Source organism: Pholcus phalangioides, unplaced genomic scaffold (genome assembly GCF_987345545.1).
Source record: "Pholcus phalangioides strain wild (caught in Gottingen) unplaced genomic scaffold, Ppha-v1.0 ptg000015l_1, whole genome shotgun sequence".
Lineage (NCBI taxonomy): Eukaryota > Metazoa > Arthropoda > Arachnida > Araneae > Pholcidae > Pholcus > Pholcus phalangioides.
The window spans coordinates 65,655,296-65,671,822 of NW_028301608.1; the positions used below are offsets into that span (position 1 = coordinate 65,655,296).

General features: G+C 34.0%; 1 protein-coding gene across 1 annotated transcript in view; it reads left to right on the top strand.

Moving 5' to 3' along the window:
* LOC149076531 (popeye domain-containing protein 3-like) overlaps window positions 1–16,527 on the top strand; it is a 72,159-nt gene that overhangs the window by 26,619 nt on the left and 29,013 nt on the right. The window contains exon 5 of the mRNA XM_089244114.1: window positions 3,443–3,551. Within this exon, the coding sequence (XP_089100240.1) occupies window positions 3,443–3,551 (109 nt within the window). The remainder of the gene's footprint in view (window positions 1–3,442; window positions 3,552–16,527) is intronic.

The following is a 16,527-nucleotide window of genomic DNA, read 5'->3' on the forward strand; positions in this document are numbered from 1 at the left end:
GCGTTGCATGTACAGTTAAGTCGTAGTGCGACTCCCCCGATTGTGATTCTGGCATAGGAACAAATGATCGCAGTGGTTTTTTTTTTTTTCAAATTTTATCCAATTTCTTAAGAAACTGGAAAAAAAATTAGAAAGGTTTTTTTTTTTAGCTTTTTCAGGAACCCTGTCATTTCTATTTTTCTTTTCTTTTCTTCTCTTTTCACGTGCGCATGTCTACAACTGATTCGACGCTACATCGAAATTTGAAAATTTTTACTTATAAAATAACATATACGCTAATTATAAAATTTACAGGAGAATTGGAAGTTTTTTTTATTGGAATGCTGCGTATATACTGCACAGACCATCTTGCTGTGCCCGGATTGCATGTAACTCGTAACAAAGGTGTTGTGGTAGTGTATATAGAGATTGAAAGAGAATGATGTCCATGATTGAATATTCATCAATACAATAGGTAGCGATTTCCGTCCGAGGAACAAATATTTGATACCTCATTCTCGTTGTAAAACGAGAGCCTTATTGGATTTTTTTTCTTTTGAACGACAAGATTGTAAAACTTCCTGCATTAGAGACTGTTTATATTTTGGTATGCGTGCGCACACACAAATTTATTCAGAAATTATAATTTTTACCTGAGGCTCAAACCGAGCACCGCGGGTCTAAAACACACACACTCCCGACACACCTGAATTTAGTTCTCTTTACCACCATGCATAAAAAAAAAAATACAAAATGAGAAATTGATCCTCTTCGTGTAATATCTTGTTAAAAAAGGTCTTTTACTGCCTAATAACCTGCTAGGGAGCTATATAATACCTTATAAGCTGCATAGAGCTATATATTGCCAAGTTATCATTGGCGTATGCTTATATTCTGTTCGTGAGCCCAATATTTGCCTTTCTATCTCGATACTATCTATAAAGATATTGGGTTTATCCCACAATATATTTTTGAGCCCTCTCAATATTCTCAATAACTTCACATCTTTGCATATTGTACTTGCTATCATTTCGGATTTGATAATGCACTAGTCACAGTTTTAAATTCTCTCTTTTCGAAATTATTCTAATGGACGATCGCTCAAGCGAAGACGGGCGTGGAAAAAAGGAAAAGAATATTTCGAGTGAAAAACTTGTTTTTATCTACTCACACAAAAACTTCTCAAGGTTATATTCTTATCTCAAATCTACGTACACACCTTGGCAGACGAAAGAATGGTGTTTGTATTTCTTACATATATAGAACTTCCGACGTAATATTACGTCAGAAACATTGAACCGGTTAAGGCTGGTCTTCTACTGGCAGAGACATGAAGCGTTAAACAAGACACACGCAGTTGTCTGATTCGCAAGACTGATTCCATTGCATAGAAAGTAGGAAAAATGCCTTCCACTAGAAACGATTTTGAGCGGTGACAGCAGCAAATGACTGGCAGATCCGTAAAATTCGGGATCTTACGCGTCTTACCGGGTATGCGCAGGCGCAGTGTAGTTATTTACTTTTTTTTTCTGCCTCTCTAACTCCGTTTTTTGTGCTCTCTCTCTCTCCTTCTTTCCTGAGTGAACATGAAAGCTGAAAAATTTGATAATTGCTGTTCTCGGATTGTGATAGTAAGTAAATAAATTTAATTAATTTTTTTATTTATTTATCCGCAACGCGAACGCCTTCTCTGAGTGTGTGTCAGATGTCTCATCAAGTATGGACTTGATAAATATAGGTCTTTGGACCCATTTCCCAAAAAATTTAGTTATTTAATATTTCCTCAAAATTATTATTTAATATTTCCTCTGACGAACACACTCGCCTACACTCCGTGTAGGTGCGAATTCAGTAGCGTATAAAGGTAGCTTTCAGGGGACGACGTAAACGTCTTCAGCCGTCTGACTCAATGTCGGTCAGAGCGGGTGTGCGACAGGTGTGCGCGCACAGGGACCCCGCGTTTTGAAGGCTTCCCGCATTTACGGTAGCAAATAATTCTCATCTCAAAAATTCTAAATTATCATCAATTCTGAAAAATCTACATTTTCATCTAGAACGCAATAATTCTAGAATTATTTCTTTCATAAATTTTGAATTTCCACCATACCTAGAAATATATTTTTTAATAAATTCTGATTTTTAACCAATTCTGGAGTTCGGAACTTTCATTAGTTCTGAAACTATTTCTTTCATTTATTCTAAATTTTCACCAATTCCAAAAGCATTTCTTCCATTTATTCTGAATTTTCACCAATTCTGAAATTATTTCTTACATCTATTCCGAATTTTCATGATTTTCATTTTGTGATTTTTCGATTCTGCCTCTCTCACAGAAGAAAAAAAATCTGGGGCTTGCTATTATTTTCGCACCGGGTCCCACGTCTGGTAAGGGCGGTCCTGATGTCGGTTGTTGTCGCTTCCAGTGGATGACCGGTATAATGTGATTCAACTGTGTATAATAACAGTATACTTTTATTTTACATATACAGTATCTTCGAAAGACCAGTGTAATTTTTCCAAAAACAGGAAAAAAAATAAACAAAAATACATAACAGTACGTACATAAATTATTTGAACATTCAGAGAAAGTTTTCAAAACAGGAGATTGGATACATATATTTTTTCCCCCAAAGACAGGAATATGAGGGTGAATAATACATGGCGTGGGAAGATAAAAGGAGAAAGATAAAGCCGAATAAGCATTTATACATATATATATATATTCGGATTCAAAAAATAACTTGATGTGACAACAAAAGGAAAGACTTCGCCCTGTTGGAAAGGGGGGGGGGAAAGAATAGAATTGAGCTCATTAATCAAAACAGTGTCTCTTCCAAAGACTTTTTTCTCTCTCTTCTTTTCGAGCATTCTTTTTCCCAGTCCATTTTCTTTTCTTTACCTTTCGTTCTCCAGAAGAATGATATCTCTCTATAGTCACATACACTCCGAGGAAAGAATTTACCGTGAGAATTAAGATATGGGGAAATTCCTCTCGCATTGAAAAAGTAAAATTCCTAAAAATAGAAACTATTAGAAATATTTCTGTTTCTTCTTTTTTTTTTCATGGGAGAAATTTGCAAAATATGTCTGTCATATATTGTAAGTATATCATTCATTTTCAGATTATGGAACTAACCTTTGACGTGAATACGTCTTTTAAATCACCTGACGATACTGGGAGGGAGCACTAGCAAAAAGTTACGTGACGAAATCATTTAAACGCTCATATCTGAGGAAGTACGTAACAAGTCGTATCGTTTGTTAGCTATTCCAAAGACAAAGCCGATGATAATGACAAAATTTCATTATGTCAGCACCTACCAACGCGATTCAAGGCACAAAAGACGTATTCACGTCAAAACTTGCGGCCATGTCTATGACAAAGCAAATCCCTATTTTTTTTTCTGTCGTTTTTTTTCTCAGTCGCTTATTGAATTGACGTAAATTTTTTTTCCTATTACAGGGTTAATGTGATTTCTCATCAAAATTTCCTACACTTCATACACCCGAAAGAGTTCTTAGACTCCCCGGAGTTTGAATCTTATAGGGCAGGAGCCGAAGACAAGTTCAAGGTGAGGAAAATGTTGTTCACTATATTTCACGATGGGAGCTCAATTTGGATTTATAGTAAAAATATTTGAGTGGAAATAATGAGCAACTCATTTAATGAGCTACGAGTTTTACGAGCTCTTATTCACAAACAGATTTATGATAGACATGAATATCAGAGGAAAATGTTGATTATATTACTGAACACTAATCACTACAAAAGATGGACAATAGTTTAATATACAGGGTGCATAGTCAAGTTCCCTCGTCGCAAATTACTGGCGAGCCGAGCCGGGCACATAAATTACGGAAAAAAGCGTTGTTCGTTAGTTTATGCGGTTATTTCCCATTTTCTCCTCCAATTTTTGAATTCAAATATCTCAGCGAATGTTGAACTTGAAAAGGTGAAATTTTATTTTAGTCTCGTTAGGTCAGGGCAAAAACTTCTAAATAGTGTTTTTAGGACAGGGTGACCAAATGAAAACTTTTTTTAAATTTTAATAACTATACAATTCCTTGCAATATGAATGAAGTATGTGAGGTCTACACGTTATTTGAATAGTATTTTTTCGAATTGGAAGTATGCCTCTCTAGGATTACCAATTTGCGGCAAGAGGACTCAGCTATACACCTCTGTATAGGACAGTAGCTTTAGATGGTCACGTATTTATAAGCACTTTTTTGCGTACTTTGATATGTCGAAATAAAGACTGAAGGTACGCCATTGCATCAACATCACTTGACGTAATTTGAATAAAACTGAACCCCCCTCCCTTATAAAATGAAAATTTCATGAAAAAATTAAATGAGAATTTCTTGAAAATTTTTTTGATTCCTTCTTTTCAACGCTTGGTCGAACATGAATCAGAAATTATAATTTATCTTTAACCCTAAACATTGTGACGCAGGTAAAAAAAGATATAATTTATATATATAACATATTAAATATAATAATATTTCTTCACATAATAAGATTATGTGAAGACATATCTCACATAATCATTTTTAAGCGGTAATTCACTTTATTGTCTGTTCACTCTATCGAGCAAAAACATTCAACCATTTACGTCAATAAACAAACGCAAACGCCCTAGAGCTAACGTACGGGACATACAAAGGTGAAGAGGCTTTTAACCAAACTCGAGTTAATGCTCACACGGTCATTGCTTTATTTCGCAAGAAACACTGCAACAAATTTAATACAAACACAAAGGTCACAACAGGCAAATTGCCCAACGAGGTGGCTGAAAAAAGATTCCCATAAAAAATATGAATGTAGGAAACGATAGATTCATATCCCTTCAAACAATGGGCTGATCATTATGGCACAATACGCGCGCGCGTGGGTAGTACATAGTACACGTCCGAAGGCAACGCTGGTAAGCTGTTCATATTATACAGCAGTTTGTACGTTCAAAAATAGTGAAAACAGGTGACACGAAGAAAATTAAGAATATAGTTTTCTCAAATGTTCATGTTACGGTAAATACGATAAATCGGTTATTACACGCGATAACCGGTTATTATGCATGCTTACCAATCGTTCTTAGTAAGTTTGATAAATTTATCACTTTTACCGGTGCTTATGATTAATATCCAAATGTCGTTAGTAAATTTGAAAAATACTTGAAATTTACCGCCTTTATCTGTGATTATGCATAATAACCTAGTGTAATTGGTGATTTTGATAAATATAAAAAATATTCCAAATGAGTATAGTATGTGCAATGAAAATAGTCGGACCCCGATATAATGATAACGAATTTTAAGATCATGCCCCAATAAAATGATAAATGTTTGAATTATCATGTATAGTATATCATACAGTACGATTTATTATGTTTATCTACGACGCGACTTGGGTATTACGCATAATCACCGGTAAAAGTGATTAACTTAGGGAAATTTATCAAACTTACTAATATGTTCGGAGATTATGCGTAATTACCGGATTTAACACATTTACCGTAACATCCGTATTCATAAATCATGTGATTATGATAGGAATTCCCCGTGATAACAATATAAAATTAATAATCATTTTATTCGTCAAACGCTGCTGAAGATGCGATGATTTAAGCACAAATAATTCGCCTTGTATGAATATTATTTTGGTGAGTTATAGTTAAAATAAAATCATTTCTTTTGGAGTTCTTTTGAATTCTAGAATACGTGAAAATTTCCGATATTCGTATGGTTTTCTGGAAACAAAGTTTCATTGTTTCGTTATCTAAGAAAATAATCTGTAATCACAGTGAAAAAAAATCTGTGAATCATGTCATATAAGTTTTCATGGTCGCCTGACGGTCTACTGAAATACCAACCTCGGTTTTGAGAAATGTAGGTTGTAATTTCAACTAGAGCTGTGTTATTCAACCGCTGGTCCGTGGAACCGGCTCCGGTCCATGAGAATTTCCTCCAGGGCCACAAAGCATAATCCATAAATACTCTACATAATTTTAGATTTATTAAATATTGTACCGTGTACCGTCTCTCTATATTGGATTTTATTTCCGTTTTAGCTGTCAGCAGGTTTGCGAATTAAATTTGTTTACTTTTTTTTTTACCGGTCTGCAAATAACTTCTCCTGTCAATTACTTTTTACTAACAAACAAAATATTTCTTATATTTTCGCCGGTCTTCCAAATTGCTCAAATACTTTTATCGGTCTGCAGTTGTTGGCAATTATTTCCCCAATTTATTTATTTTTTATCGATCCTGAAAGTATTTCTACCACATATTTATTTTCTGTTAGTTCACAGATTATCTGTCCTATTAATTTACTTTCTGCCTGTCCGCAAGTTATTTCTCCTATTTGTTTATTATTTCTCTTGCTTACTGATTTTTGGTCGGTCCGCAAATTAATTTTTTCCATTTATTTATTTTTTACCGATCCTCGAATAATTTCTCTTATTCATTTACTCTTTTTGGCTGGTCCGCAAATTATTTCTCACATTTCCGCCGATCCACGAAATTGTTCGACAACTTTTACCGCTCCGCCGCTGTAAAAAAGGTTGAAGAACACACTGAGCTAGAGCATAAAAATCGGTTCTGAGAGTCTGTTCAGACTTTAATTAGATGCGTAAAACAACCGTGTGTGTCGCACATAAAACGAGCCGATTCAGGATCCATATCGAAATGGAACAGCATAGACATTTTACGAAGATAGAAAAATCAAAGATTTAGACGTACACACAGGAAATTTTCCGATCGCTGATTCTACACGTGCAACCATACACACTCGTACACTCAGGCAGACGTGCTCTACACTTATGTATGATACTTCTGGGTATTAGTATATACACACGTGATGTGTATACACATGAATAATTGAACGGAAGGAAAGTACTTAACGTATTTTTTTATTACAGTATCGAGATTGAGACAAATGATGGACACGTGTACTATGTAAGGAATGTCTTCAGATTTTCTCCCGAATCAGTTCTCGAATATTTCTTCGGGAAACAAAAAAAAAATTGTTTTTCTTTTTTATTTATGATTCACGTTTTTTTTCACGATTTCATTTTATTACTTCTTCCACTTCGTTGGCATCAGTTCATCTTCGATCCGCTTGGCAAAGCACCAGCAGCAGCAGCTCTAAGAAATCCAAAATCTGCCTACGTGCTGCTGTACAGTCTAGGAGAAATAAAATAAATAAATAAATAAACATTTTATGCTGCAGAATAGAAAGATTTGGGATAAGAAAATAAGATGCTTCTGAAGACTTAGAGGGAAATGTTCCAGCATTTCTACAGATTGTATTCTTTTTTTTTTTGTATATAAAGTAGAAAACAGACAGAGATTCAAACTTTGTGGTTCACAAAGCGCGAAAACTTACGGAAACTCGCTCTGCCAGAGAGAAAGAAAGAAAGAAAAAAAAAATAGAGAGAATTGTTTTCCGATTTTTAAGGACTATTATCTCCTCATTCTTATCTTCCTTTTTGTTTTTAGTAATTTTTTTTGTTGTTGTTATTCTTGTTTTTTGCTTTCATCTGGCACATTTCCACCTTTTAAAACGATGCTCCAGAGAATAAAATTACAATCACGTTTTTTCCTGCTTATTTATTCATGTGTTTTTTATGTTTTTGAAACTTTGCAGAGAATTTTAAAAACCGATTTAAATATTATATCGGACGAGGAAGAAATAATGTTGAGAATATGCTCTTTTTAAAAATAAAATCTAGAGGGGGCTGGCGAGAAACAACAATAGAAATGTCCTGTGGGTTCCTGAGAGTGATTAATTTGATGGCTACTCGGATGTACTCGGAACGAGGTTAATGGGTAGGTTATTACTACATTTTTTTATGGTCCCCTTTCAAATATTTATTCCGATATCTAGGTCAAGGGGATATCTTGCCAAATTTAGTAAAAGAGATTAATGTTTGGTATTTTATCTTTTATTTACATATTTATGGGATACAAATTTAAGATTTTTTATTGATTTTTATTTTTTTAATGTATTTAATGAGTTTAATGAACTCGTTGTAAAAATGGGTGACGGGAGGGGGGATGCAGGTTGATTTTGGCTTAATTTATTCACTGGTGAGTTAATGGTAGGTAATGACTTTATGGGCGGCAGACAAATATTAAGGTGTGTCAAAATTATTGCAATATTTGGGATCGTTTACTTGATTTTTTTTGTTTCTATTGAGTCGCATCAATAGATGCCTAAGTATTCCAATAGAAACTATCATGCTGCATAGTCTGAAGCCATCTTTTATGCAGTTTCTTCGATTGTAAGCGCATACTACTACTACTTAACCACACATACACTTTGTTAAAATTCCAAATATTGGGTCTAACGAAGTGGTACATGCTGGAATGTGTGCATGTGTGGCCTTAATGTATTTATATTGTCAGAGTATGCATGTTTTAGTTGTGCCGTGATCTGCCTTTCATATTTTGAAGTGAAAATGACGAATGCCTGAATTTTCATGTTATAAGTATCATGTTGAAGGCCTGCTTGCTCACCGCGGAGAGACGTTTTCCAATGGAAGACCGGTATCGCATACGCTCCCCCCTTAAAGTAAGAAAACCGCAGAAAACCAATTTCAGCTGACCAGCGCTGTGCCACCGACGGAGTTCAAGCCTCGAACAAGCCTTCTCGTGATGAGAGTCCCATAAAACCATAGACTTAAGATATAAATAGACCGCGCACGCTATTCATAAAACTTGTCGAACGTGAAGAAAAGATGAGCAGTATTGTCGGGGAAAGAACAGGTTCTGCGCTATTACATTTGGCGTGTTTTCGCAGAAGCTAGGATGTTGCTGTAACGAAATTTGACTCAATTCGATCAATTTGATGAAAACTTTCCTTCATTTTTTCAATGAATTTCACTCATTTTTATGTGAAATATTTAGGGAGTATCAGATTTGAAAAAATAAATTCTATAAAATAAACAAATATTGGAAAACGGAACAACGTATATGTTGTAAAGCCTAATTCATTTATATTTTTAAATATTCTCTTCATTCACTTTGTCGCTTTTAATTTCGAAAATTTATTTATACTAGGGGTTATTAAAACAAAAATATCTTTCCAGAACATTACAATTACTCTATATACTCATAATTAATGTATAATTAATTATAATGTATCATATTATGTTATGTAATGTAACACATTCACACTCATACCATATTCAGTCATGAAATAATGTTCAAACAATAAGAAAAAGTTTCATTTCTAACATTCCTGAAAAACCTTTTATAACCTCATCACACAAAACTGTAAACACTTACATAATATTTCAGGATTAAAATAGATTTTACTCAAGAAAATTACAGAATCTCATCATCAATTTCTCTAAATTATAAGAATTAAAATTCCATGTATAGTATATATGTAATAATTTAAAGTGTGTATATATATATATATATATATAATATTTTAGGATATAATATTTCATATATATAATATAATATTTACACATGTGACATATATATATACATATATATATATATGTGACATATGTAATCTCTTCGCTCCAAAAGTATGCATATGTTAATCTTAATTTAAGGTATTAAATCGTTTTTAGAATGATTCTTTTTCAAGATAACATCTGAGGTACACAATATATGACTTCAGGTCTTAGTACAGATATTGACTCAAAAAATCAATTGAATAATTAATTTTCTTGTTTGAAGCGGCAATTTCACATACAACAAACATAAATTAATGAATAAAAAAATTTCTTTTCTGTAATAGTTTTATCTCAGGTGTGAAGAGGGGTAAAAATACTAATATTTTTAGAGGTTGTTATGCACTTTTATGCAAAACTGCAATTGTCTAGAGAGGGGGGGGGGAAGAGTTTTCCTCACATTCTATTTAAATAGAATATTTTTCATAAATTTCTCCTCCTGAAAAGCATATTTTCTTCCAAGTTGAGCAAAAGTCGAATGAACTCTCTAGCTCGCCAAATCTTGCGGAGACGTATATTTCAGTTAAAACTTCATAAAACTCACAATTTCAATCATTTATTGCCAAAAATTCTATTAAAACATTTAATAATGATTCATGACATTTGAATTTTACCAAAACTTGGAACTTTAATTGAATTAAATCCAAAATGGAGTCGTTAAAAACTGAGATTACGTCAGAAATCCATTGCATCGTCAATTTAATATTCCAATTTTTAATTTATAAGAAGAGGAATAAGCAAAAAAGTATTCCCTTGTGAAAGGATACTGGTCCCCCTTTCCTAAACCGTTCAGAACATCCGAAAGCTGCGCAAGTGTTGGCCATTCTAATCAAAAATAAGACAGCGCGTGTAGATCGTCATACGAGTAGCCATAAGGAAAGCATTGCCAGCGAGATTCCCTGACCAGCCTTTCGACCGGAGTCACGTGACTCCGGATCTTTGCTTCACATTGTAACCCCTCGCGCGCACTCTATAGTATTATTACTCTGTGCATAAAACGATGAGAATCTATCCATTAATAAAAGTTTGTAATCAGCATTATTATAAGGGTCCGCTGATTTCCTCCGCATAAAAACAAAAACAAAAAAATCTCTTTAAAGAAAAATTACAAATGCAGGGTGCATAGCAATGTCCTTATATCCGGGAATAACTCGTGAACCCTTGATCTTAGAAGCATACTTCCAATTGAAGAAAGGTGTTCAAATAACTTGTACAGCTTAGATACATACATACGTCATTCTCATTGAAAAAAGTTGTATAGTTATTAAAATAAAATGAAAACTTTTTATTTGACCACAATGCCCTAAAAAACCAAATTAGAAAATTGTTGTCCTGTCTCTCTTAAGCTCAACAAAAAAAAATTGGCATGCTTTCAAGTGCATTAATTTGCTGAGATATTCGAATTCGAAAACCGCTGCGATTGGGGAAAAGAACAGCATACGAAGCAAATAAACTTGTCCGTTAGTTTTTTTATGCGGTTCTTCCCTTCATTTTCAGTGATTTCGGAATTTGAATATCTCAGCAAATATTGCAAATGGAATTTTGGGGAATCTCAAGTAACGTTGGGCTCAGGAGAGAGAGGACAAAACGTTCTCTCTAATAGGATAATAGGGTTTTTTTTAGGACAGGTTGACTGAATAAAAGGTTAATTTTTTTTTTCATTTGAATGATTATACAACCCTTTCTAATAAGAATGACATATATATATCTGAGGTCTATATGTTATTTGAATAACTTTCCATTTGGAAGTATGCTTCTAGGATCAAGGGTTCACTAGTTATTCCAGGTTAGAGGGACTTCCCTATTTCCCTATATTTCAAGACAAACTAATCATTTATTTAGTTTCAGTTTTTATGCCTCGATAAATATGCATTGCATGAATGCATAAATTGAATCTAGGTTTAAAGTCGGAAAAGTTTCCAAAAATATTTTCAACCGTATATAGTTCAGACCCATTTCTCGGGATCATAAATCCAGTAAAACTGTCATTTAAAGATAATGCTTATTCTATACGTCAAGAGGAAATGGAAATCGCTATCCAATCATTGGGAACCCCATTTTCCTATTTTTGTTATTCCTCAAACCATTAAAAATTGTCGGACGACGTGTTAACACTGAGCGACGCCAGAAGACGGTCAGTGGTTATGACAACCGTCCGTAAAATCGTCCAAAACATTTCACAGACTACTGACCGCAAGCGACGTCCCGTTAGATGTCCACTATATGAAGCGTGAAGGCTCGAAAATTTCGTTTCACTGTCTGGTCCATTTATTACGATAAGGTAAAACCTCCCAAGGTTATAGTTATAGAGCAAACTGTTAAATCTACCATTTTTATTTCTCTTCTTCTTAACAGCTTGCTGACCGAAAAAGAGTGCATAACAGCTATCAATCATCATCTAAACTGACCATCGTACGTAGTGTTTTTCTTCAGTGAGTCTTTTATTTAGAGGGGGAGGGGGTCATTTTCTACGTGATTAATGCATCATTGAACACTTTTTTTTTTCTTTCTGCTTTTTGTTTTTATTACTTTGGATAGTTGAGATTTTTCTTTAAAGTGATGTATCACTTTCCGGTTAGACGCTACTCTGTACTTATGCTGCGATGGCGTCTATCTTTATTAGTTGTGATAGCCTTAATAACATTGGCTTCGATGGCCAGAAATGTGACATCAAACAGAAAAAAAAATAAAAGACAGTCAGATTTATGTTATAGGACTTTTAGTTTCGTGCCCATTACCATCAGGAATTCCCAGATGGGTTTTAAGAGCCTCTTTCTTTTGTTTGTAGTCGTTGGTGTGATGAAGAAATATAGCATGAATTTTAGGTCTGGATCTCTTTATATTTAAAGAATTCTTTCTCCTTCTCTGCGCATATACAATCCAAAACAACACACATTAGTACTATTTTTAAATTATCAACGCAAAATAAGCAAAATTAATGACAAAAAATAAGTAGCGTATAAATGAATAGTATTTCAGAAACTTATTTATGATAAAAAAAACTATTCTGGACATTGTTTGAAACAAAGAAGTCTTTGGAGTCTTCAGTATGAATTAAAAATAAATGCGCTAGAAAATGTATAGTTGCAGTAAATGAAAATGAACATGGGGGAAATAAAAATCCTTCATCCGATAATGATGTAAAAAAATGTTATGATTTTGTGCTAAAAACTTAAATGTCGATTACAATGATAAACCAAAAATCCCTTTTTTAATTCTTTCACCGACATTCACGAGACATCTCGCCTTTTCAAACGCTTTTTATTTGGGCAATGTCAAGTTTACGGAATTTGTAAAGTTGATTTGTCAGTGGAACATGTTTTCGTATCCTTTTTACTTTGCACCTGCCAGACCAGAAGTAAGTCTACTTCATAAAAAAGATATGATATTTTAAAGGGGCTTTAGTGATTTTCACGATGCCGGTTTGAGATTTAAACTGAATAACAAACTTTAAAAAAAAAAATGAATTGTAAATGAATATAATGGCAATAAAGCTTAGAAAAGGTACTGGAGAGTTAGGCATTGTAGAATTCTAGTCCAAGCACAGTGCACGACATCGACTTTGAGGTTTGTTGTTGTAGGTATGAATTAGTCATCAGGGAGACACTACAAAAAGTTTAGTTAGTCAACAAATACAGTCGAACTTGGTTAATTCGAAGCTCAGGGAAACAGAAAAAAGTTCAAATTATCAAAAATTCGATCATTTTTGTCGCACTACGATCATTTTCTGCACACGAGGGCTAATTAGAGCGGGACCTACAATTTATTGTCGATTCCGAATGGCAGGCTTGTTTTTTACACTCATTGAGAGGCTGGTGCGCTAACCCCTCGATGGAGGAGACTCCCTGCGGTAACAATTTTTTCTGTGGTCATGTCGCCGTTTCTGTTGTACCCCTGTGTCAGGAAAGTTTTCTGACAAGGACAAACCGGGTATCGAACTCGCGACACCTCTAAACATCCTTTGGCACTTGAGGCGAGTATCTTATCGACCTTGGCTACCGCGCCCCCAAAAAATTCGAATTATTCAATTAATCTATACAGGATCCGTAAAATTACTAAAAATTGAAATTGAATCAATTAGATAGAAAATTCCTGAAGAGTTTGTAAAAGCTTGAATTATCCAAATTCAAATTAACCACGTTCTACCCCTTCGACCGGCACAGCAGAAACCACTAAAATCGTTTATAATGCCATATATTTTTAATGAAGTAGGCTTTCTTCCGATTTTTAGCAGGTGCAAAGTAAAGATGACAAACTTTAAAAAGATGATTCTTCATGATTCTTTGCGATTATTATTTATTTATTTAAATACAAATTACAGGCAAAAGCCCAGTTACAGTTTGCTTATATGAATACAAGAAAAACATATATATATACAAAATGGAGGAACATAAAAAAGATTACGACATCTAAGATTGATTCGTGGGCAATAAAAAGTAATATGAAAAGTATATTATGATTTCTTACGACTATTATGATTTCTTATGATTCTTCTTCATGATTCTTTAGAAAGAAGTGTGATGAACATAGTAGTATATATAACTCGAGAAGCTATCCATACTTAGATAAGATAACCATAATCTTTTTCATGAGCAGTGTATTATATAGTACAAATTGTTAGTTTTCTCCATAGGGAAATCAGGCTCCATTGGGAAATCAGGCATACAAAATGTTTGGACTTGTCAGGAATAAAATAAAGAATTTTTGACCGAGTATATACGACCCCACCGGTCAAAGGGTTAACCAAGTTCCACTATGAAGTTCGGTTAAATTTGAATTAAGTTATGAGAGTCTAGGGTAAATGTTCCATTTTTCCATGCTGAAATTAAGTGCAAGTCCCGTTTCTTTTACCGCAAAAGATGTGGTCATTATTCTTTTATCCAATATTTAATAGTTTTTTCAAATACAAAATAATATTTTTTATATGCAGGGAATTTACTTTTTTTAGGTCTTGTAGTATTATATATTTATTGCCGTTTTATATATATTCTCATCATTAAATTACATACTGCACTCTTTAAATTGAACAGAGAGAGAGAGAGTTCAAATCATCATTTCTTTTCTCTCTACTGATTAAAGAATCTACGTTATTGGCAATCCCTTTCTCTACGCGGAGAAAGGTTAGTGATCATGTTTTCCAACTGGAATCAAACCATCATTTTTTCTTAATCCAACTGAGTGCATTGGATCATTAACAAAATGAGACAAAACCTGCTTCTAATTCCGACGTTTAATCAACCTTGGATATCTGTTTCCATCAATAAAACTTGGTTGTGACAAGCAATGTAGTTCGCATTACCAAAAAACGTTGAACGTCGGTTTAGTCACTGTATCTGTTGGATCAGTAGCCCTTTGATTTGGGAACTACAACGGCCAGACATATCTAGACGAACAAATATTTACTGTTAAAATAGATCGGGGAAATTTCCCGAGTTTGTCGAGTTAGTTGTCGCACCGGTCACCAGAATTAATAGCGGTGATAAGTGGTTTTGGATCATTTCCAATGCTTGAAAAATCTTCTCACGAATTCCCCTAAAACTTAATTTCAAGTTGGCGCCGCTCATTAGAATCACGGATAATGTTATCGTCTGGGTACTGTTATCACTTTCACAAAGTACGAAACAGACCATTATCATAAGTTCATAAAATGGGGAAAAAAATTGTTTAGATATCAGAACTTCGCGGTTCGTGTTATCAATTTTTTTTCATCGAAAGTTTTTTTTTCTTTTACATATTTTGAAGCTAAAAGGGTGAACCGGATTTTTTTCCCTTTGAAATCATTTCAGAATAATGAAAGAGATAATTCCAGAATTGTCGGAAATTCGTAGTAACTGAGAGAAATAATTTCTGAAACAAATAATTTCAGAATTAGCGAAAAAAATCCAATAGGAGAAATAATTTCGTAATTTCTGATAGAAATTATTTTTTACAACGAATGAAAGAGAAATTGCATAATTATTAAAAGAAATGATTTCAAGGTATATTGAGAAGGAAAATAATTTTTTTTTCGAAATTACCGAAATAAATAATTACAAGAATCTTTTGAAGTGATTTCATTTTTATCTCTGTTTAACTCGAGGCTCCCATTAGTCCCTTCTATTGAGATGCCACTAAATTACATGAGTTGGTGGCCGTCAGGCTTCGTGGGAAGTTTCAATTTGGGCCCGCCGCATAGTGGTCCAAATAGCAAAATTAGCAGGGGGGTAAAATTCAAAAATGAAGTTTTTGTATCAGGAAAAAAGAGCCATATCAGTGATATGGTATGTATGGCTAATGTATTGGACAAGGCACACAAATGTATGGTGTGTCTTGAGATGTTGCTTATTTCGTGATATTTGTTTACATCGGGAAGCATCAGAGGGTCAAAGTAGGCTCATTACGTAAATGAAATTTTCGTTGAAATGTGGGAAAAAACTTAAATTTCTTTGCTTGTTACTCGGTTGTATTTGAATGAAACTGCAAAGTTTTTAGGTTTCTTTTCGATTCCCCCCCCCCCCCCCCCCAGCTCTGTATAGAATAAATTGTTTTAGAAAATGGTACGTTTTCACGTTTTTCTCCTTTTTGAGTAGTTTTGAGCATAAAAAAAGTGACTTACTTTGGTCCATCTTTGTCCCGGAACTTCTTTTCAGATGTATTACATGCTGTGTGCAAAAACGTTGTGGGATCCATTGCCACCGCTTTTCTTGTAATAATTTTTTTAAATACCTTACGCATGATTGGCATAGTGCTAGTGGTGGATTGGGCTTGATTTTTAGAAAGCCAACAGATCTGTTAGTCAAATACATTGATGAAAAGTTCACACACACACAAAATTTAAACATTCCATTGAGCTTGAAAGCTTTAAACTTCGTCAAAATATAGAAATATTTCATCAGTCACCGTTTAGAGAAATGAAATTCATGCAACAGGACCCTATCGTGTTTCCTCGATAGGAATTCATCGTGATTACAAGAAAAAAGATAAATCATGGAAAATACTCCAACAAAGATCAGGCAGAACTCCGAGAATCTTCCAATGCATTGGCTTGAAGAGCATGGACTGTAAAGTAGAAAGTTCTTTTCGAGAAGCTCAGCACGAG